The following is a 22,706-nucleotide window of genomic DNA, read 5'->3' as shown; positions in this document are numbered from 1 at the left end:
ATGCCAAAACGAAAGAGTTCCGGAGAAGCGGATGAAAATCACATGACATCAGGACTAGCCGACATCAACGAAGTATTCAAAAATTTGCCGCCAACATCAACTTTCTTTTCGCGGTTTTTACCCGATAATTCACTCCCAGCCCCTACACAGGTTAGTTCATTGAATACATTCTTACAAATAAAAAATCTCATCAATTATTCTTGTCGTCAATATCTGTTATCTTTTAACCAGTTTTCGCCCTGAATTTTTGAACTTTTTTATGTGAGACAATAGTCTTACTGTAACGAGGCCTATTTAGTACAAGCACCCCGTCATTTTGCGTCTGTTCTAATTTATGCTCGAATCAAATGCCTCCGTCAGAAATGGTTCACATGTCACACAGGTGAAGTCATTGATGACCGAATGGGACTATTTATTACCTCTATCTCCCCAGGGAAAGAGCAATAAGAGTGTCTTCTGCCCATCAACTTATTTCACTCAGCAATTCGCACCCTCTTTCCTTCCGCATTGCCTCACGCAGTATTTAAGCGATAATGACGATGATGCAAATATTTCCGAGTGTCACTGGAAAAATAACTTTTGTCGGAAATATATTTTTACTCGCAAAACTGGATGGCACACGAGAAAATAGATTTGTAAAACAGAGGATTAGGATTAGACTCGAATTTTGAAAACGCTGGAAGTGAGGATGAGAGGAGTCTTGAGACTCGTACATTTTGCTATGTTGTTAAAACTCTTATGAGATAAATGGTGATCGAAAGGCACCTCACAGATGGAGCAACATGTTGACTTCTCAAAGAAAACAAGACCTCACAAGACTAACATTTTTTTTCCGCAAAACGATTCCTTGTCAATGAGCTGACTTATCATTGAACATTCTCTAGTTGACTGATAAAAAATTGGGTAACAATATTGACAGATTTTTGGTTTTGTTCACCTCCACCAGCCCCATTTTTAACAGTTCATGCATACAGTCTGTTATCTCATCCAACTGACGACAATTTCCTATCGGTACTGTTGTCTTTGATACCAGGTTGCGCATCGAGACGTTTCGTTTTTCTCTCAAAAGTTTATCATAACAACTGATCAATACTTTCTGACGATTGAACATTGCCTACTTCAAATGTACGTGCGTTTTTTTTTGACTGAATTTTTTAGAAGATAGGTTCTCAAATTCCAAAAAAGGGAAACTTGATAACCAGCCCATAATAGCGGGACGCAGAATATAAACCGACGTTACGTTGTCGGTCGCGTTGGGTTTCGCAAACTGTCCTGCCTCTTCTTTCTAACAGAACGGGAATGAACTTTCTCTTTGGCCGGGTTGTAAAAAATTCTTCATTTTACCCTCTTGGCTAAGGGACTTTATCTGATCGAAAGCCGTCTCTCATTACACTTTTTGACACTTTTTCGGACGCACTCTTTTTGCGAAGCGGATAAGAAAAAAGAGAGAACCAAACGATGCCTATAAATTCAACCACGCATCCCGGCTCAATTCTTTGTAACCGGAACGCAAGTACTGAAACTCAATAAATTAGAAACGATGATTGTTTCCATCAGTCATTCCGCCATCACGAGATATCTTATCTTGTGTGGTATGACGCATTTCGAACTCTCTTTTCATTTGCTGCAGTCTCTCTTTCTCATCCTACTTGAAAAATAGTGGTTATCTTCTTTTTTTATATCTTTGTTTCATCACGTTGCGATTTTCTGGGTCCCATTCTCACTTTTGATTCTTTGGATAAACACCTATTAGATAGCACTCCCAGGTTCTCATGGGACTCTGTCACCCTCTCAATCCTTAGACATACAGTATTACGTTGTAATTTTCTTTGTATTATTTACGCTGGTCTACGTGAGAATACGAGGGTTAGGAACTATTCAATCAATACAACTGATTGATAGATTCAATTCCAGTGTTTTAATTGAATGTTAAGTGAGTTTGTTTTATTCTTTAATTTTGAGACTGAGAATAAAATGACGTGAAATACATTAATTTATTGATAATGGTTTCTCTCGATTCCGTATGACGGCCTCTAGGCAGTAATGTCTCATGCACATGGACTGAACCGTTTGTAAGAGTGCTAGGTCAGACCAGTACTTATTTCGACACCAGTGCACTCATAAATCGTTCGGACCGAACCCTAGATTCGTTATCTGACCCTGGTTGACCCGACCACTCGAGGGACCTTTTTCTCTTTGCGCACACAAATGAGCTTTCTCTCTGTCTCTGGCGATCCTCCCCTCCCTCATGGTCCAATTGCCAAGGCCCGAAGGTTTCCTCATTATATTCGTTCGCATAGCCGGCTTCTTACTAACACGTCGCCCAACATCAGCAAATATTTCAATTCGGTGGTATGAGACTTCCCAATGTCTTCGATACATATAGAAAAGCTCGAATCTTGATTTTGGAACCTTTAGAAGAAGACGAACAAACTGAAGATGTTGGTTTCGTTGAATTTGATTTATCTATTGCATCCTATAATTATCTTGTTTTTTCCAGTTCCAAAAACCGAACCCTTCCGACAGCGAGCTACGCGCACTGAAGCGGCGAGCGGATGAGGAGGTAACTTTCAATAGAAGAACTTTATAAATTCAAATGTTTTTCCAGAAAGAAGTAAACGCTGCCGCAAAAAGTTTACTGACCTCGTCTGGAGTTGCCAGAGCCGTCATTCCGGCGGGTGCCCCTTCGATTGCTTCTGCAACCAGTAAGATGGCACCGCAGTCAGTGACGGCTACCACAAAAACTACAACTCGTGGTAAAGTATCGGGAGAAGGAGAGTATCAGGTGAGATCGGGGACACTTTCATCGGATTTACACGTTTGGGGTATGGCTACTTACATCGCTGTATGTGAAAGTTCGATGTGTATGTGAAGTTGAAGTTCGGGGGACGTACGCTACCTTTTGTCATTACTTGATTGAGATCCAACTGTGATTAGAAGAGAAATAGTACTGTCGATAGAAAAATCTAAACGTTGTCTTGCTATCTCCAATGACATTCTCAAACAGCAGCATTCGCATTACGCGGCCTGAATAACCTTCGTTGCCAATGACGCAACTGTAGAACAACGAATGGGGAGACACCATCTGCGTATTCCTCGGCCCTTGACACTGCCCTCGCTAGGTTTGGTTGTCTCGCAGCGTAGGCCTGCGTCGAGTAGGCCCAGCTGCCGCCTAAAACCTTCTTTTGTGTCTCACTACTAAATTATGATCCGCTCTGGCCAAACATCTCTTGTTCTCGGTTTTCTATGTTTGTTAGGGGATTGGGGAACGTTTGGTATAGAAGGTCACAAGAAATGGGAAGGGAGAACTACCAAAACCATAACCAAAAAATTTTCAGCTCATCAAAAATGAGGTGCTGTGCTCTCCTTATGGTAATCAATACGAAGTTCTTGAATTTCTCGGCAAGGGTACTTTCGGACAAGTGGTGAAAGCTTGGAAAAAGGGAACCAGTGAAATTGTGGCAATCAAGATTCTGAAGAAACATCCGAGTTACGCACGTCAAGGACAAATTGAAGTGTCAATACTTTCAAGGCTTAGCAATGAAAACTCTGAAGAGTTTAACTTTGTGAGAGCCTACGAGTGTTTCAACCACAAAAGTCACACATGTCTTGTTTTCGAGATGCTCGAGCAGAATCTGTATGATTTTTTGAAGCAGAACAAATTCATGCCACTGCCACTCAATGCAATTAGACCTATTCTGTTCCAAGTGTTAACAGCTCTTCATAAATTGAAGACTCTCGGATTAATTCATGCTGATCTCAAGCCAGAGAACATTATGCTCGTCGACCCACAACAGCAACCATTCAGAGTAAAGGTCATTGATTTCGGAAGTGCTTCTCACCGCAACAAGGCTGTCACAAACACCTATCTGCAGAGTAGATACTACCGGTAGGCAATAAAAATGTTGCAGATCAAAACACACCTCTATTTTCTTTCAGGGCTCCTGAAATCATCCTCGGATTACCCTTCAACGAGTCGATCGACATGTGGTCATTGGGATGTGTGATTGCTGAGCTTTTCCTCGGATGGCCATTGTACCCAGGAAGCTCTGAATATGATCAAATCAGATTCATTATCCAAACTCAAGGACTTCCACCAACAACTATGCTTGAGAGTGCTTCAAAATTACACCGATTCTTCAAAGAAGTCAAGTCGACCAGCCCGAATCATGCCAACGTCGGAGGAAGCTACTATCGTTTGAAGACAGTGGAAGAGTACGAGTCGTCCTCAACCTCAGCCAAATCCAAGGAAACCAGAAAGTACATTTTCAATGTCATCGATGATATTTCTCGTGTTTGCTATGGATTCGAATCGGATCCAGTTGAACACCTTTGCGATCGTATTGACAGACAAGAATTCGTTGATGTGCTGAAGAAAATGCTTGTTTTGAATCCAGATTTCAGAATTTCACCTGCTGAGGGCTTGGAATCAAAATTTGTAACCATGACTCATGTTAATGGATACACCTTCGCAAACTACGTTCACGAGGCTCACAAGAGAATGGAGATCTGTCGCAAGAGTGGAGCCACAATCCCAACACCATACCGTGCTCCAAATGTTCCAACTCCAATCACTCCAGCTGAGAAGGTTGTCGTTCCACCAAAGATTCAGCAGCCGATGATTGCTGTCCTTCCTGCTCAAATGAACACTCTTCCAACAGCAAACCTTTCAACTGTGGGAACTCAACCGGACCTCACAAATCTCATGCACCATTACTCACAAATGGCCGCGGCTACCAACAACGCAGCAACTGCAGCTCAGTTCTTCTACCAACCAATTCCTCCACCACCACTGTTCCAGTATGCTCAACTTCGTAAGTTTCAGATTCACATATTTTATTCGATTGATTCATAACTCATGTGTTCAGATCATCCATTCGCCGCACGTCAACCACATTTTTTATCCCTGGCCACCCCGAGTCATATGGTTCCCCAGTTTGTTCCGGTCCCCATAATGGATCCATCAATGCTTCAGGGACAGTGGCCACCAGGGGCCGCACAACAGTTCGCCGTACTCGCAAATGACATGATGCGGGCGCCACAACAAGGAGTTCAACAACTCAATCCGATCAACCAAATGTTCGCTGCCACACCACAAGCATTCACTCTCCCTCAGTTTCTGACGTCATCGATTCCAAACACCGCATTCAATGCGAATCAACCACCAATCCCGTTTCCTGAAGAGAACTCTAGTTGGGGATTAGGAACAACTGCACAACAACAACAACAGCAACAACAACGGGCACAATCGATGATCAACGGAAACAACAGACCGAAACCAATAGTGTCACAACAGCAGAAAAAGAACTCCCCTGCTCCGTCAGTGATAACGTTGTCGAGTGACGAAGATAGCAATGGTCCAAGGTGAGAAACAACTATCTAGTTGAATTTACTGACCTTAACTTCCCATTCATTCCAGCTAGTATCACATCAGCCTATTTTCAGTTCAAGCAACAGTGGTAGTTCTACGCGTACCGGTGCCGTAAACCCTGTGAGAACCGACATGCTCCCATTTGCAAATGGTATCAAGCCCGAAGATATTGTTATCCCACCGACCACTTTTGATGGACTCTCCAACCTCAATTACTTCCCGATCCCGCAACTTTTCGATGCGCAAACTGTAGCTGGCCTTCTCCCAACGCCGTTTTTTGATCCCACTCACCTTCCCAGAAACTTCAATTAATCACTTCATTGCACAGTTCGTTTCATTTCTTTTGCTTTTCTATTTTTTTCAGTTGAGTATCAATTTCTTTTTGACTGGAAGGTTTTCCAGCGCTTACTTTCAAAAATTTTTAGTTCTGATGAGATTTTTCCTCATCCTTTTTTCGTGCGTGCACCCGCCTGTAATTTTATTCACTTTTTTCGCTCCGCTTGTCTTGAATTGTTCTGTTTCTCGTCATTTTTCCTGTGATGGTTGTTTGATTTGTCCAGTCATTCGCCCCATTCCACTAGCGCTACTAAGTCAACTGGTACATATTTTTAATTAGACAAACAGACACCTTTTCCTTTTTGCTTGTCCTATTGCTTTTAAACATCCAAAAGTACTTTTTTAAGTCGGCACGTAATTTATTGTCCCAAGTTTATCCTTTTTCCCACACTCCTTTTATTGTTTTCAACTGTCGCCTCGTCCCTATTGACAAAAATTCAAAACACCCAAAAAAAGTGAATAACCAAAAGCACAAAAAAATTTTGGTCATTTGTTTGCTGCACTGTAATTGCTTGAAACTCTTTATCCCCTCCTTTTAACGTTCCCAGTTGTTCACATTTTTTTCAAAGAAAAAACTTCTTTTTTTATTTTGTCCGTACAACTGTCTGTCGCAAAACTTCAATTTTCTTAGTGTCTCTTTTCCACGAGTACAACCGTTGGTTTTCATTCTACAGTCCTATTCTGACACTGTCTGCTCCTATTTCTGTCGGTATAACTGTTTTCTGCAAAGTTATTGCAATGTTACTAACTTTTTCGTTCGCCTAATTCCTTCCTTTGATCAATTTCTGTAAAGTTTCAATTGAAATCATTATTCTACACACCAAGTTTGTAATAATTTCCGAATTGTATTTTATATTCTCCCGGATATATCAAACTAATAATAAAAAATGGCGCTCGATAAATTTCTTTACACATCAAAACATTTCAGATCACAGGAGTTTGATGGAACACATTCAAAATTTATCTTCATCCAGATATGAATCAGAATTGCAAATTACTTTTTTTAAAGCGAATTTCAGGAAGATTTGAGAAAATCATGCTTTATTTTCACTGCAAAACTAACTAAAAATTCTGATGCACGACACACTAAAGTTTCAGTCATGACTTGGGAATCGATACTTTTGAATGGACAAAAAACTAGGATTCTACGGATTTTATTGAGAGTCGAGTTCTCCATCGGTCCCTCTTTTCCCGTTTTCTCCTCTTTTGCTCTCTGCTGCTCCTCTCGTTGGCCCGTTTGCCTTGTATATATTTCCCCCACTCCCTTTCTCCACCAACAGCAGCTATGGTTGAGTGGTAGTGGTGCGGTACTTCGGTCCTCGTACTCTATGGTTCGATCCCAGTAGCGGTCTGAATGATGATGCTTCGGCCCATCCTCTACAGATCGTGTATGTTAGGTGTGCTTCGGCCCCGAAAACCCCTCTAGTGTGCTTCGGCCCCGCTAAAAACGTTGTGATTCGTCCACGTTTTGCATTTTTTTTATTTTGAAATTTTCTAGTATTCGCTTTTTTTTCCAGCATTAAACATTCAAATTCGACACAATATTATTTTAGTGAAATTAGTGAAACGAAAAATTTTTTCGTTCGCTTTTAAATTGCCCATATCTGATATGTGTGGTATCAAATACTCTTATACGTACATTCAATCACTAATAGACGTTCAGCCTGGAAGATAATTTTTAAAATCAGCGTTGTGTTACTGATAGTTTTCATGACAGTGAAAACTGAACTAGAAAAGGAGGAAATGAGTTATTAGAAAAAAAAATACAATTTTGGAGATAAGAACATTTTTGAAATTTGTTCGACGAAATCGGATAGAACGTCAAAAATGATTTGTTTTAACACTAATTTTGTCAAAAAAAATATTGAAACTTGACAAAGTTACGGAAACTTCAAGAAGTAGTCGAAATTCTAGCATTCAAATGAATAATATACTACTTTGACTAATTATTTATTGTCAGTTTGGTTTAAATAAACTCTTTTCACACCGGCGTTCACTAATAAAGCGACATCAACCACCTCTACATATTATTGATGGGCTGTACTCTGGGAAATATTTAAAGGCACATACAATTATATGAGATAAGGGTCTCACAGCGAGCCCCCCCCCTCCCCGCGTACACCATCTGGCAGGAGAATAGAAAAGGTGAGTGGACCCTCCAATTCTACGCATTCGTTTCTCTTTTTTTCTATTCCCCCTATACCTCAAGATTTTTATTGATTTATTTACTTTATTTTTTAAGATGGCCGAAGAATTCTTCTACAAACTCGAATCGAGCGACGGAAAGGAGGTTCTCTTCTCCGAGACGGCAATCAAACAATCGAAAACTCTGAGTGACTTACTGGTAACCCTCGGAAACACGGATGAAGTCATTCCAATGGAGATTATCAAGGAGACGCCTCTGAAGAAGGTGGCCGCTTGGTGTGAGCATCACAAAGGAGAAGAAATTCCAACGGCTGAGGAGAGTAATCCGAGGATGGTGGAGGTTCCTGAATGGGACAGAGATTTTCTGAAAATGAGCAACATGGAGCTCTATGATCTGATCTGTGCCGCTAACTATTTGGATATCAAACGTCTTCTCAACTACTCTTGCAAGATTGTCAGTGAGATGTGCACAGGAAAGACTGCGGAGGAACTTCGCCAGATCTTCGGGATCCCGACGGATGAGGAGGATGCTGCGAACGGATTGCTGCCCGCCAGGGATTAATTGAATTTGTCTACATCTAAATTTTTGAATTCTGCTTTTTGTTTTTTTGTGAATGATCTTGATGTGATGGAAATAAATAAATTCAAACATATCTTTGGCTCTTGAATCTCAAATCAATAGTCTATATACGCGTTGCTGCCGCGTTGCGACCGCACTGTGTCTCGCATGCAACAGATGAGAAGAAATCAGGTAATTATGACCAAATGACGTTTTTTGCACTTATAGACCATTTTTTAGTTTCATTTTGAAAAAGTGTCTAACCTCATCGAAAATCAGTTATTTTTGAAAAACGGCATTTTTGGGCTAGGCATAGTTTCAATTTTTCCAATTTTCGTCCATTCTAAAGTTTTTTTCATTGATTTCGGTTTCTTACTCTTGGAAAATGTGTCATTTTCAACAATTTCCAAAAATGGTAAAAAGTCGAAAGCATTACTTCAAAAATGTGGTCAAATCGCGGAAATAATGTGCTAACATTTCGAATAAAAGCCTCTAGTAATTACGCGTAAAATAGCTAGGTCAGTCAACGTTGCTTCAAGGAAAATTGTTCAAAACTGCATTTATATATGATTTCCGTACAATATGAAATATGGGAACATGAAAAATAATAAGAAATGATTTTTGACGACGATGAAGTGGAGACAGTAAAGGATGTTTTGTTGACAGTCTCCTGGTCCCCGAATCAGGTTCCTGTCCCACTCCAAACTAAAATGTAATTTGTATCACTAAATTATTCTAATTTAGTTTATACTTATTACGTATTTTACTTTCTGTTAATTAACTCCCTTCTTCCCTGTCCCTTTAACCCCATTTCAGGCGGAAGTAATATTCCACAATTCAAGTTGCCGCCATTTAGTCGTGTCTGCGTCTCTCCAGTCAAAGGCGCACGCTGTTTCCGACGTCCGCTGGTCTCGCCGCGCGCACACCTGCTAAACGACTGTGACCGTACTCGACCGACACCCCTCGACTGGCCTAAAGCCTTTTATAATTTAGTTGTTCCTAAGTGTTGTTTTTCTTCTCTCTCTAAGAGAGTTATTATTGTGTTTTGTAAGAGAAGTTGTTAGAGAGCGTCTTGTAGCCCCTCGAGAGCCCCCGATACGTGTATCGGGCGCTTGCAGAGTCGCTACTATATTCCCTCGATAACCCTTTTCCCCTTAAATTCTATTGTTTTGTAAAAGGCAGAACCGAATAGGTTTTTAATGCAGTTCCTCGCGGGACATGCTTTTTCCCTATAATAAATGGTTCTTGTAAATACTTGAGTTGTCAGCACATCGGGCACTTCCTTTAAATCCACTGAACCACCTATTGGAAGTATAAATTGGGCGCATGTTCCCACCCTACTCGGCACATTACCGGCGGCCTTCTGGAGACAGAAGGGGTGGCCACATTTGGTGCATCTTGACCAGGATTTCTCCGCTAGACCGGAAAATTTCGAGTTATCGATTTTTCCCCTCGACACGGACGAATCAGTCGGTTTGCCCATGTTTTGTCCGAAAAAATCGATTTTTTCGATTTTATGTGCTGCGATTCTCGTGTTTTTCCTTTGAGATACATTAGAACGGCGAAAACTTCCTTGCATTTCGCAATTTCGGTCTTTTTGTTGCTTTTTTCTCGCAAAATTCCGCTCCCCTTATTTGAATTTGGCGCCATTTAAGGCCCCACCTTTAAATTTCGGTAGCAACTGCGCTCTAGTGCGAAGCGCTGCGCCGCGATGCGGCTTTAGGCCTTCCCACTTTTGCGCGAATTTCGTCGCGATTTTTGCATCATTCCCTCGCTTTTCGGCAACGTTTTCGCGATTTTTCGTGGAAACCAGCTAGAAAATCGACGGAAAAGGCCCGAAAACACTCGGACACTCGAGAAATTCGGATTTTTCTCCTCGAAATTCGATGTTTGTCTGAAAAATCGAATTTTCCTCGGAAAATTCTAATTTTTTGGCATTCCGCACATTTTCCCGGCGAAATTTCCCAATTCCACTCGATTTCTTCGCACATCAACCTCGGATTCGCTCTCCTCGAGGATTTTTCAACGGATTTTCTGAAAATTGGTTGGAAATCGATCGGAACGCCCTCGCATCGACTCAAATGGATGGCTCGAGCTTCGCGGGCATCAGTCGTTATTGCCCGGTCCCGCTTCCCTCGGTTTTCTCCCCAATTCCCCCGTTTTTCGAATTTCGAAATATTGCGAAATATTTCGAAAATTCCGAAAAACCCGGAAACGGGCAAGGAATCGATCAGAAGTTCTACGGATCGGGTACTCTGATTGCCTCGTGCTCATTTGCGTCAGTTGTCATCGCCCTCTCCCGCTTCCCTCGTTTTTCTCCCCAATTCCCCATTTTTTCGGATTTCGAAATATTTCGAAAATTCCGAAAAAACCGGAAGCGGGCAAGAAATCGATCAGAAGTTCTACGGATTGGGTACTCTGACTGCATCGTGCTTCGTCGCTTCGTCTGCTGCTGTTTTGGTCCACTTCCCTCGCTTTTTTCTCGAGATTACGACTGGATTTCGCGATTCCGACACGCTTTGAGGTTTCGTTTCTGGTTCTTATCCCTCGTGCTACGTTGGCGAACGGTGTTGCCCCTTTCTTGCTGTGTTTTAACACGGACTCGTCCGTTTGCGGAAAGGTGTAATACTTCTAGCTAACAGATCACATCGGAGACGTTCGAGTAACGAACTAGAGGCGTCTCGCATGTCCCGAACCACTCGGAAACTGAGAAAAAATCGATCAGAAGTTCGCGATTGGATTGGATGGCTCCCTCGTGCCCTGTGGCATCGGATGTCGTCTGCTGGTCAACTTCCCTCGGTTTTCTCGGGACTACGAACGGTTCTCGCGATTCTGACACCCCTCGAAGCAATTCGAGGCGTGCCACTCGCCCCGAACCATTCGGAAACTGGGAAAAATCGATCAGAAGTCTCGTGTTGGTCTCCGATGTCGTGTCGTGCTGGAATTTGAGCGGGATTGTTCTCGTTTTGGGCGCTTCTCCCTCGGGATGAAGCCACTTGGCTATAGTTCTCCGCTCTTATTTTTTGTGATAAGTTGGTAAAAGGTACTGCCGCTTCTTGCTGTGTTTTAACACAGATTCGTCTGTTTGCGGGAGGGTGTGGTACTGGAAGCCGACTGATCGCATTAAAGACGGTCGTTGAATAAGTCAAGGTCCCTTCATGCCAGCTTGCTGGATCGGAGGGAGTCTCTTTGCGGATCTGAGCGTCTATTGTAGTCACGTCTTTCCGAATAGTTTTTGATTTCGCCCTCTCCCCTCACCGGATATTTACGGAATTCTTATGAATTCTGTACTTCCGAAGGGGATCGGTGGTCAATTACAGCATTCGGATCGATACCCTACAATCGATTCCTCGGATCTAAGACGTTGTCTGAATGTCTGAGAACCCGGAACCCCCGCTAAGCAGCCGCAAGGTAGCAAAGCGGTTGGGATGCCGAGTTTTTAGACTGAAGGATGATATGAAAAACTGGGGTTCCTCGACCTCGTGTATGATTTTGATGTTTCGGATGCTCCCTTTGATGGTTTATCGGCATTTGTCTCCAGCTCCTCGGAGCGCGAGCAGTCCCGGTGACCGATTCCCTGCCCGAGCGGTCAGCAGTTTTTGCTGCGTACGACCCCTCTCGTGGGATAAGGATCCCTCGGAATGTTGATGTTTACATGAGATCTTGGGTCGGTTTGGTTTTGTTCAGCTCACTAGGCTTCATCGGTTTAATTCCGACCCGCCGAATGTGTTGAATTAAGTACCGAGCAGGCTGGCCCCCTCGTGTGAAGCCCGACTGGTTCACCAGATACGGTTTTGAGCTTATCGGCTCGTGTTATTGACTAGCGAAAGAGATGCCAGGCAAGAGACGATCAGACTCCTCCCTCTGGAGGGCAGTCCCTGTCCCGCCTCAGGTGCTCCATTTTCTGCGTCAGTTAGGGACTGTAAGCTCTGTGTCCCACCCGTTTCCCCCGAGCGGCTCCCATCCACTAACCGTGGTCGTCTTGCCGGCAAGGGTCTCTGGTCGGCATATGAATACAGAAACCTCGAGTAAGGTACGCCACGAATCAGTGCGTATGCCATTTTCGTATAACGGCCCCTCGAGTTAACACGCTCCAATGAGATTCATTAAACGTTCCGTGAGTCTGTTCTTGCCTTATCGTTTGATTTGGTAGTCGTTTGAGAACAGTTAGCGGAAATACGTACTGTATCTGGCCCATCATCGGGACTCAGAATTTTTCGTAAGCCGTCAGTAGATAGCAAGCGTGCCTTCGGATAGTATCCTATTGCTCGGGTTTAGAGCTCGACAGGAAATGGCGATATTTCCTCGACCTCACGACCCTCGCAATTCTGGAAGTTCGACCAATGGTGTTAATGCGAGCCTCGGCGATTTGATCTCCCTCGATGTATTTCGAGTCTTTCGAATCCCCCTCACCTCGATAATACACCTAGTCAATTCTTCTTGTTAGTCATCCGATTCGCTCCCTCGCTTTCAGACTTCTAGGTAGAAAGTCGATTTAGTTCATCGATGGTTCGAAAACCCACTGGTTTAGTAGCAGGATTCTGAAGGGTTAAGGCTGATGCCTACTTTCGAAAACATCAGCGCAAGCGCTGCATTGTGAGTAGATCCGAAGCGATCGAGCAGTCGGTACCCTCTGTTTACCTGATATGATAACTAGCGGCCTATTAGATAATATCGACTCACTAATATCCACTTTCTATCCCAAGAAGACGCTACTTCGCAAAAAAATTTGGGTAATTTCGCACTTGTCTTCTGTGTTAGAACCTCCAATGGAAAGGAACTACGCCTAAGCTCGTTGGTTCGACAGACGCTTTTCAAGCATCTGAACTGCCGATCCTCAGACGACCATTCCCTCCTGCGGAGCATTTGGTGCTAGCGAGTCATCCGTTCAAATTGATTCGGAGAGCTATGCATTGAATGGGTTCCAGATCGTTCGGTCTCACCGAGGCACGTTGAATTTCGTATCGAGACCGGAACCCCATATGGGCCTACTCCCCTCGGATACATGCTATTTGAAATTCGACCGACTATGTACACATCGATACGAAATCTGACCTAACTGCCAGAAGACTTAGTTGAAGAGTGTATATGCTCTTCGGCGACCGACATATTCAGTAGCGTATTAACGTGAACTGAAACAGTCAACCCGGTTATTCTGGCTTGTTGGCCCGCTCCCCTCGTAACCGGCCGCAAGGTTGGTTATTCGGTGATCGTCCCCAATGAGCTATAGGATAGTCGGCCGTGTTAGTACGAGAGAGTGTCTTTCGTATGCTCTTCCGGTTACAGGATTTGAGGAGGATACTCCCTATGGAGCATCCTCTGGCCCCCCGGAGCGTGGATTACGCTCTGGGGAGAGTTTCTAGTACTGGATCACGTTCAGAGATTATCGTAGTCAGCGATTCAGTGTAGCCTCCGCCGAAGCATATCCCTCGATTTCGAGTGAGACCCTTCAGAGCGGAGATATACTCGAATCCTCTGGCCCCCCGGAGCATGGGTTCTAGGACCCACTGCTCCAGGGCGCCATTGACTATGAGACCCTCGGGACCAGATTTGGTACTATCAGATCCGCCTATTGGAAGATGTGTATGAAGTACGGAATCAGAGTTTCGATTTTGAATCCTAGATATTCGATCATACATAACACGGAACTCTGAGTATCTCGTGAAGGATGTTCAGTATCGAGAGTAGTTCGACCGAAATAGACTTACATTCTCCCCCAGTGGGCGAGTGTGAGCGCGTTTCCCTCGAATTGCATAGGAATTCTTGTAGCACAGATTCTTTTTTAGAATCTCGCTGTCCCGCATGGGATTTGGGGTATTTTAGACCGGATTTTCGGTAGTTTCACGTCAGGTCGCGTGGCTTTTGTACTATTTGTACATTACTGACTGTGAATACTCCCTCGAAATCTGAAGGTTGTCTAACAACCGTTGTCGACATTATTACCAATCTGGAAATCCACTCGATAACCACATCTGGATGAGAGAAAGAGAATAAACTATGTGGTGCTTTAGTTTGCGGTATAGGCAGATGACAGCGATAAGCCGGCGTTGTATGACTCCCCCTTCTCCCTCGATTCTCTTAGTGGCCGTAGGTAGTCGTTTTTGATTACGGACCCTCTCTGTCATTCGAGTCTTCGTTTTGTTCTAAGTAGGACTTGAGGTTGAAGCTTTCGGTTTAGCCGTTTTGCAGCGATTTTAAGCGGATCGGTAGAGTAACGGGCCGGCCGCCTGGCAAGCGGAGGGCCTTATTAGGCTACCAATACCTCGTCTCTATCACGAACTACACTGAAATTAGTAGATCCTCGAGACTTACAAAGAACCGATGAGAATGATAGTCGTTTAAGAGAGACCGTAATCAGCTTACGAATACACTATATTGTCAAACTAATTACATCACGGAATCCGTTATGATTCCAAAGCCTCTTGCTTTCAGAGTGGTGATTTCGATCGCTACATAGAAAGCTCTCGCTTAGCTTTGAGATGGTTTAGTATCGTGTTGCGACGAAACTTCTCGCGTAGAGCTCTAGCCAGGGATGTCTGAGAAGGTGACTCCTTCAACTGACGTCGTGGACTATCTCTCGTCATCTCGAACCTTTGTGCCTGTTGTATACGCAAGTAGTTTCTTTTTTTTGAATTCTAACTTATTTTGCCCGTGTTTTTCCGTGACAGTTTCTCGTCATTGTTCCATCCGAGCATAGTTGAATCATTTATGTTTCAGCGACCCTCGAGATCGACGATGTCGGCTAACGGATCTGACCCGCCGCAAGGCTTCAATCAGCCCTCGGAACCTCCACAGCGTGAGATTAACCAGAATTCGAGCTAGAAATTACAGATGATGGTGTTTTAGGTGTGACAATGAGCCGTGCCGACTACGATATGCTGATTTCCGGTCTGAGACTGGTTATGGTGTCCATGAGACACTTTGAGATGCAGCTTCAAGCCAGCTCTCGTATTCAGGACTCTCTGTTCAAGTTATTGAATGGAAAGTTCAAGGCCGACCTCGGAGCGGAGATTAGCGACCTCGTAGCCAAACGCCTCAAAGATTCCGATCTTGGAACCGCCAAAAAAGAGAAGGACCCTCGCATTGCGCGAAAACGCTACTCTAATTATGCGGTACCCAGTCACACCTAAATATCCCAGCGTCACCGAATGTTCCAGAAGATCTCGAAGATCATGGATCGAATCCGTGGCGACGTGGCCAACGGAGAATTGAGTGCTCGAGGCATCCGAAAACGTATCAAGATTTTCCAGTCTATTACTTACGGAGACTCCTCGGAGTCGTCTGATTCGTCAGAGGATTCGGACGGTCAGGACTCCGATCCGGATACTCCCCCATCCAACTCTAACGGCGAAGAAGACGATTCAGATGACGAAGCCGGCACGGGTTTCCAATTCGCCCCAGCTCAGTCTGGCGCAGTTGCCCCATCTGCTTGCAACGCCTACTGAATCCACTCCATAGACTGCAATCTCGTTACAACCGCGCTTCCAAGATCTCTCAATTTTCCTCGCCACCCTCGTGACAGCATTTTTTCCGCCTCACTGGACATTTTCACATCTTCACGCGTTCAACGACGTCTTGATCAGCCTAATACCTCGTCCAATCTCACTCTCCTTAACGTGTCTATTAAATTTTTCTTAATAAAACTTGTTCTTTGAACCAGTTCACTTTCGTCTTCCACGTCGGGGTAATATCTGGTTTTAACCAGCTCTATTTGTGATAATCGATGAACATGTTAGGCTCATTTTAGGCGTCTCGAACACACGAATGAGTCACTCGAACCGTTACGACAGATTCCAGATTCTGTACATCTAGAAGAGCCCGTTGACCTCGTGATTATTCGTCCCTCGTATTCTTCGCCAACTCCTCGTAAGAGAAGACGGCACCGATACGAATTTTGATGAAATTTCACCCGGCCGCCTCGGAAACTTGATAAGTTACTTCGCTGATGATTCGTTAGGCATAGGCTAATTTCTTCTGATCTCAGCCGACCCCTCGAATTCAGAGTCCAGTAATACATCATGCTCGTTAGAAACATAGAAATTCTGATTCTCATCGAATGACGGATTTCGGATGATAATGAAATCGGAGTGAAGGATGCACCGCCCTCGTAACAGATCGGATGCATCAGCCTCTAGAGTCCCTCGGACTATAAATTTTTACGCAATTCCGTTTTGAATCAGTGGAATTTTGTGGTCTTTTCACTATTTTTTCAAAGTGAACTGTCGTTATTCAGATCGTATCATTTCATTGATTTATCACAGAAACGTGTAAAAACCGTTGTATTAAGTTACCTACAGAATGCCTCTGTCGGACAGTGCTCCCTTCGATTTCCCAGCGATCGGATTCAGTCTTCACTCGATCAATGCCCACGGTACTCCGTATCTGTCGGTACGAGTCGACTACGACCCGCTCAATTTCGAGTCCTTTTCGGAGGACGCGATTAAATGGTATCAATGGGTAGATGATAAGTTCGTTCTTTATCATATCAACCCACCTCGACCACCTCCTGGATGCCCCGAAGGCCCACATTCACATGTGAGAAAGCACTATTCGACTCAGCCTCGTTTTGTATTTCAGGACGGAGGATTCTTCGTAAAAGTCGAATTCGCGACTTGGCTGCGGAACTCGGTTCCCGTAGATCATCCGCGTTGCCAATGCAACCCGTGGTACGACACTCCGCTCTACGATCATTCTGATCCACCGGAGTGTCAAGCCCTCGCGTTCGCAGCGGTAATCGCCGATGGTCTCCGTGAAGGAAAAATGATGGAGGATATTAAAATCGAGGCTCATCTCTTTGAGCTGCCCTCGACTAGTCGTACCCAAAATTATTGGCCCTCGGAACCCACCCGCGCCGAGACCCTGTCTGGATTATCGTCTCTGAGAAGAGCATTTTCAACCTGGAATCTCTAGAAGCCCTCGTTTGAGCTTCTTTGGCCGTTCTACTAACTACTTGTACGTTTTTAGCACTGTCGCTTGGTAGATTTCAGCCTGGAAATGGCTTTTCCTTCAAGGAAAATGGCCATGTAGGTCAGAATTGCGAAATTTGAGAGTTTCGAAAAAGTACGCATAATTTTTTCTTAGCTAGTTTCGAGCCAGCAGGCAGCTGACGCACTTTGCGTGTTACCTGTACGCACTTCCGGTGTAGTCGTTTAACATGGAATGTACTTTATTTGCCCCCCCTAAAGTACCGATTTTTTTTGCTCATTCGATGAGTTTTGCGAAGAATATACAAGCCATAACGGGTTTTCCTGTGACGTGACCTTGTTTTTGAGAAATTGAGATTTTTCGAAAAAAAAGTTTTTTTTCGAAATTTTTTCTAAATTAATTTTTTTCACTAGCTAGATGTAATATTGAAGAAAAGGGATTGTTGCATAAAAGTAGCGAATTTCAAGGGCTTCAAGAATAAAAATTGAATTTGTAAAAAAAAGTTTTTTTTGAGTGTCAAATTTTCAAAAAACTGACACCAACTCGAATTTTCGAAAATTTCAAACCGCTCTAAAAAAATTTAACGGGATTATTTATTTTTTTCCTGTTAAGGGTAAAAAGTGCAAAAGATGTACATTATTGTTGTGCAAAAAAATTAGGAGGGTACCCCCCATTTACGAGAGAAATTTTGATTTGAATGGTTTTTTCAGTATACGAAAAGGGCCTGTAAGATAAGAGGTCAGAATTCTAACAAGACATCTATTTTAGGATGTAAGATGAGCAAGCTCATTTACATCGGTCGTGTTTCAGGTTCCTCGTCTCAATTCTCGCATATTCTCACCTCGTTGTTGTTTTTTGTTGAAGTTTGCTAACTGAAAATTCCGTTGGACCGGAACAGCTCCGTTACGTAATGATGAGATGATGGTAACGCCCCCGTGATTTCTTTCCGTTGCTATGAAAGATTCGTTTTTCAGAGCAGCTGCCGATGCAAAATAGCATTTCGTCACCGCCGGAACGAGATCCCTCGGGATTTCGTTAAAGAAGTCACAAATCATTAGATATAATTGTCGTTATATGAGATAAAAGTTCCCACGAAAATGCCCCCTTTATGTGTTCATTGATCCCCAGCGTGTTTTTGCATGTTTGTATCTTTGTTCTGTTCGCTTTACATAGACCGGTGTTTCGCGGCTAAACTTTTATTTCAGGTAACAGCACTTTTTGGCCAATCGTCAAGCGAGAATGGATCAATTCGGTAGACATCCCTCGTGTTTGAGAAAGGAGGAAACTTGCAAAAGTATCCAAATAGATCGAATCGGGCGGTTAAATCGACTTTTTCCAGGTTCTCGCTCCATCGAGGGGACTTTTCGCTCTGAGAAATCGGATCAGAAGTCAGTTAGTTTCGTTGTTGCTCCGAGTTTCGACGTCAATCGCCCTCGGGCATCTGAAGTTGTGAATTCTAGCAGAAACGAGTATAAACACCTCGAAAAAACGATGGTTGGCCAGAAAAAGCAGACAGTTTGATCTAATGATGCCTCTAGTTTTCAGATTCGGATAGATCGAATGCCAATGGAAGTGATGGTTCGAGCATACGCCTTCGCATCACGCAATCGTGTGTGGTCAACTTGGATCCTCGTCGAAGTTGAGAGTTGTCGAGAGCACAGTGTCCGGGCTTTCGAGTTGAACGGCGGATTCTTCCTCCAGAAGACTCCGGAAGCTCTTGGAACACGTATCCCTCGGGATATGTCACCATTGGACCAGTGGGTAGCCTATCACGTAGCCATTTTGGATTATGTTGATGTAAATGCTCCTCGCCCTCGGTACTCCACTTCACGATTGTCTTCGTTGAGTTTGATTCGTGAAAACGATATGAACTGCGGATACCTACCCTCGCTACTGTCACAACATGAAGCGTTCGGACTATCAGACTTCTGTCAAATCCGTCAAATCGCCCAAAAAGCGATGCTCTTGGTACATCACAAGCTCCAATCGGGAACCCTCGATAGGATGTTTTCACTCAAATGGAAGCCGTCATAAATTGCAGAAAGACTGATTGTTCATTTTTACCTCGTAATAAAGTTGTGTCCTTCACTCCTCATTTATGCTTGTAATTCAGTAACTCGGTTTTTACCCCGTTCGATATCTGTTTCGTAAACGACTCAGTGAATTAATCATTATTTTTGTATTGATTTAGCATAAACAGATGAGTGCAGCTAACACTACTCACGACCAGGAGTCGATGAACAATCAGGTCCCTCGCAAAGTGCTTCCGCCGGTCGCCTTGATCCCATGCCCCCCGATAAGTGAGCAACGCATCGTCGAGCTCCTTGAGGTCGGCAAAGGTAAAAACAGATCGATAATGAGTGGAGAGTGACTAGCCTTCTTGTTTCAGAATCCTCGCCCGCCCCACCAGTCTTCGGACTCGGATCGGCTAGCGTGGAGCCCGGATCAAATGAAGAGAAAGAGCTTCTCGATTATGGGGAAAGTTCAGGAGAGGACAACCATATCCTCGATGAGGCCGGAAAATCGTACTCAAATGAGGACGACCTCCCGCCAAACGAGCAGGTTCTATTCGGTCCGCCAGCGTTCTACGTTGATGTCAACTCGAACGCTGACGAAGTCGATCCCTCGCAGGATTCACCAGATAAGGACCAGGACGTACGTCCAGCGCCCACATCCGGTGATGAGACCGACGGAAAGATGCCAGAGGCCGTAGCTCAACTCCTCGATACTACCCAAGAATCGGAGACGATTCCCACGATTTTTGCGATGCTGAAAAAGATCTCGGATCAGCTCGAAACCATCTCGACAGCTTCAGTCACCCATGATGACCTCGGCAAATACGTGACCAAGAAAGATCTCGAAGTGCTGGCAACCAAGACCGACCTCGAGGCCCTCGCGAAGAAAGCAGATCTGACTGATCGTATTCCTTCCCTCGATCAATGGACCGATATGATTGAGAGATTGGCCCCGATCACAACTCTCCAGGGTATTTCCAAAAATATGGGTATCTTCTTGGAGCAGCTGACTCGGATCGCGATCGATCAACGCCGTCTCTCCAGAAGTCAAGGAAAAGGAAATGAGAAAGTTGAGATGCTTTTGAAGCAAGGTTCCCTCGATTGGAAAAAGTTCGAAAGCACCTCGTTGAAAATCACCAGAGTCTACGATTCACTGAGAAGCTATATTGCACGGAAAGTGTCATCGATGGAAACGGCCACGGAGGTCAGAGACCTAAAAATCCAAATGGCTGGAATTAAAAAGGATCAGGACAGCTTCAAGCACATCCTCGAACCAGATGCCGACCACGATGACACGGTCTTGATAGCCCTCGATGAGATCGCAGCGATCGGTACTTCCTCGGACCGTGCTCACAATCGAAAGGTTGCTGAAATTGAGGAGCGAAAGCTTCATGAAGCCCGAAAGACCGTACGTAGTGTGATTTTCTTAGATCATTTCTTAATTCAGTAATGTTCAGAGTTCCACAAAATGCTTTTACTGCACCGGAACACACGACGCAGCCTATTGTGACGTGCACCTCGATCTGCAATCGAAACGTCTGGCGCTGATTACTCAGCAAAGATGTATCATCTGCGGAAAAAACGACTGCGATGGCTCGCCAGAACTCTGCAAAGCGAAACACCGTCTCTGCCTCAGATGTGATCCGTCCATGCCCTCCAAAGAACGCGAGCATCATCCTCTTTTGTGCCCTTCCCGCCACCAGAAGCATCCGTCTTCCTCGGCCGGAGAAACCTCGAAAGCAGGAAATCGCTCAGAATCTGATCCTAAAGAAGATTCCTCGTACTTCGGCGCCAACATGGGCAAATACATCGACCAGTCTCGGCCTCGCCAAGAAGGTCGATATCACGTGCAGAGAAAGTACGTCGATTTTAAAGAGAACCACTTCTTCTCGGACTCCGGTTCTGATGAAGAGAAGGCCTCGTCGAGTCACCGAGCACTAGCCCCCTCGTCCAGCAAAGGATCCGGTGGCGAACCCTCGAAGAAATTTGGTGGATCCAAGTGGCAGCGTCGTGGCGCCAAGCACAGAAGCAGTGGAAAGCGCGACGATGCGAAGAGACCGAGACTCGCCCCAGTGGCAAAGTCGGAATCCTCGATAAAGAAGGAGCCAGAAACTGCCGACTAAATTTCCCTCGAGATTTTTATAACTGTTAACCAAATTTGTTGTTTTTTATCAATTTTTGTTACGGGTTTTCTAATAAATCCCAGTTGTTGTTGATCTCGGGCGATTTCATTCTCGGCTTTTATATGAGTTCGAACTCATTATTATTTCTGTTTCAGCGCTCTTTTTCCTCGTTTCCTGATGTCCAAACACGAACTGAATGCCACGTATCTGGGAGGTGCCAGCCAATTCGCTGGACCCCCCTCCTTCTATAGTTATGAATAGAAGTAAAACCTCATACTCAGTACGCTCTTCTGATCGTTCTGAGGCTAACAGGAGATTCATCCGTCCCTATGACCTCGAGTCCGGGTAAAATGATAAACCTCGTATGTCAGTCACAGAATCTAGTGCTCCAGGTTCTCTGGACACCGATTTAGTGCAATTTGGGTTGATAATTAGCAGGCAGCTAACGCCGTATTCCGATTTGGACTAGTTCCAGCGCCCTCGGGCATATGATGTCGGACCTATCTTGGTGCACTTCGGTGTTTTTGACTCATAATCGGGTACAATCTTCCCTTCCGATTGAAAATTAATTCAATTGGTAAACCCCCAAACCTGTAATCGAAGCGATGATACTAGGTGGCTCCTCGTTTAAGCCTAGATTCAGGGTTATCCGGGTCGGTGATCACTGTGATCTTAAAAACCGGTCCAATCCCTCGGGATAAATACTTAATTTCCGGATCTATGATGCGAAAGCTAGAAAAGGAATGAGGATATAGATGATAATTTGTGTTCAGAATCTTCACAGATAGTTCGAATCGCGATTTATCAATCAAGCTAGTACATTGGAATTCTATTCATATCAGCTGAATATGAAGGCATCTGGTGCATGTTGACTTGGTATAGCCTAGCGTATTTGGTGCGTCAGAAACGCTATTACTATACACGACTGTCTAAGATCTAAGTTTGTTCTGCGAGTGAAAATATCCTACGCCGGCCGCACGTATTGCAGTATCTAGACCATGTGAGTTCCTCGGATACGATTCCACTCCCCCCACCGCCTCAGCTCAATCGATAATCGTTCCTTCGGGACTCGAGAGTCGTTTGGTCTTCAGCGCCGGGCGATCTGTTATCAAGCCGACAACTCGGTCTAAGAATTTCCTCGGTAAACATCCTCCGGGACTATACCAACAGAAATTCGCGATATTTTCAATTTAGCGCCGCCCGCAAAAATTCGGTTGAATCAAGTTCTTTGG

General features: G+C 44.3%; 4 protein-coding genes across 4 annotated transcripts; all 4 read left to right on the top strand.

Moving 5' to 3' along the window:
• On the top strand, nt 1-5,683 carry GCK72_024217 (uncharacterized protein; the record flags this gene model as incomplete). The annotated part of the gene is made up of 7 exons (XM_053735779.1): nt 1-150; nt 2,501-2,563; nt 2,609-2,785; nt 3,339-3,889; nt 3,940-4,814; nt 4,869-5,364; nt 5,446-5,683. 7 exons carry the CDS (start codon nt 1-3, stop codon nt 5,681-5,683), a joined length of 2,550 nt encoding a protein of 849 aa, XP_053579345.1.
• A 2,266-nt stretch (nt 5,684-7,949) lies between these two features.
• On the top strand, nt 7,950-8,414 carry GCK72_024216 (uncharacterized protein; the record flags this gene model as incomplete). The annotated part of the gene is made up of 1 exon (XM_003118426.1): nt 7,950-8,414. One exon carries the CDS (start codon nt 7,950-7,952, stop codon nt 8,412-8,414), a length of 465 nt encoding a protein of 154 aa, XP_003118474.1.
• An 8,295-nt stretch (nt 8,415-16,709) lies between these two features.
• On the top strand, nt 16,710-17,321 carry GCK72_024215 (uncharacterized protein; the record flags this gene model as incomplete). The annotated part of the gene is made up of 2 exons (XM_053735778.1): nt 16,710-16,946; nt 16,989-17,321. 2 exons carry the CDS (start codon nt 16,710-16,712, stop codon nt 17,319-17,321), a joined length of 570 nt encoding a protein of 189 aa, XP_053579344.1.
• Nucleotides 17,322-18,896: 1,575 nt separating this feature from the next.
• Nucleotides 18,897-21,474, top strand: GCK72_024214 (uncharacterized protein; the record flags this gene model as incomplete). Its single annotated transcript, XM_053735777.1, has 4 exons — nt 18,897-19,304; nt 19,528-19,675; nt 19,726-20,759; nt 20,809-21,474. 4 exons carry the CDS (start codon nt 18,897-18,899, stop codon nt 21,472-21,474), a joined length of 2,256 nt encoding a protein of 751 aa, XP_053579343.1.
• Nucleotides 21,475-22,706: the final 1,232 nt, after the last annotated feature.

This window comes from Caenorhabditis remanei, chromosome X (assembly GCF_010183535.1).
Source record: "Caenorhabditis remanei strain PX506 chromosome X, whole genome shotgun sequence".
Classification (NCBI taxonomy): domain Eukaryota; kingdom Metazoa; phylum Nematoda; class Chromadorea; order Rhabditida; family Rhabditidae; genus Caenorhabditis; species Caenorhabditis remanei.
This window is presented reverse-complemented; position numbering and strand designations above follow the sequence as displayed.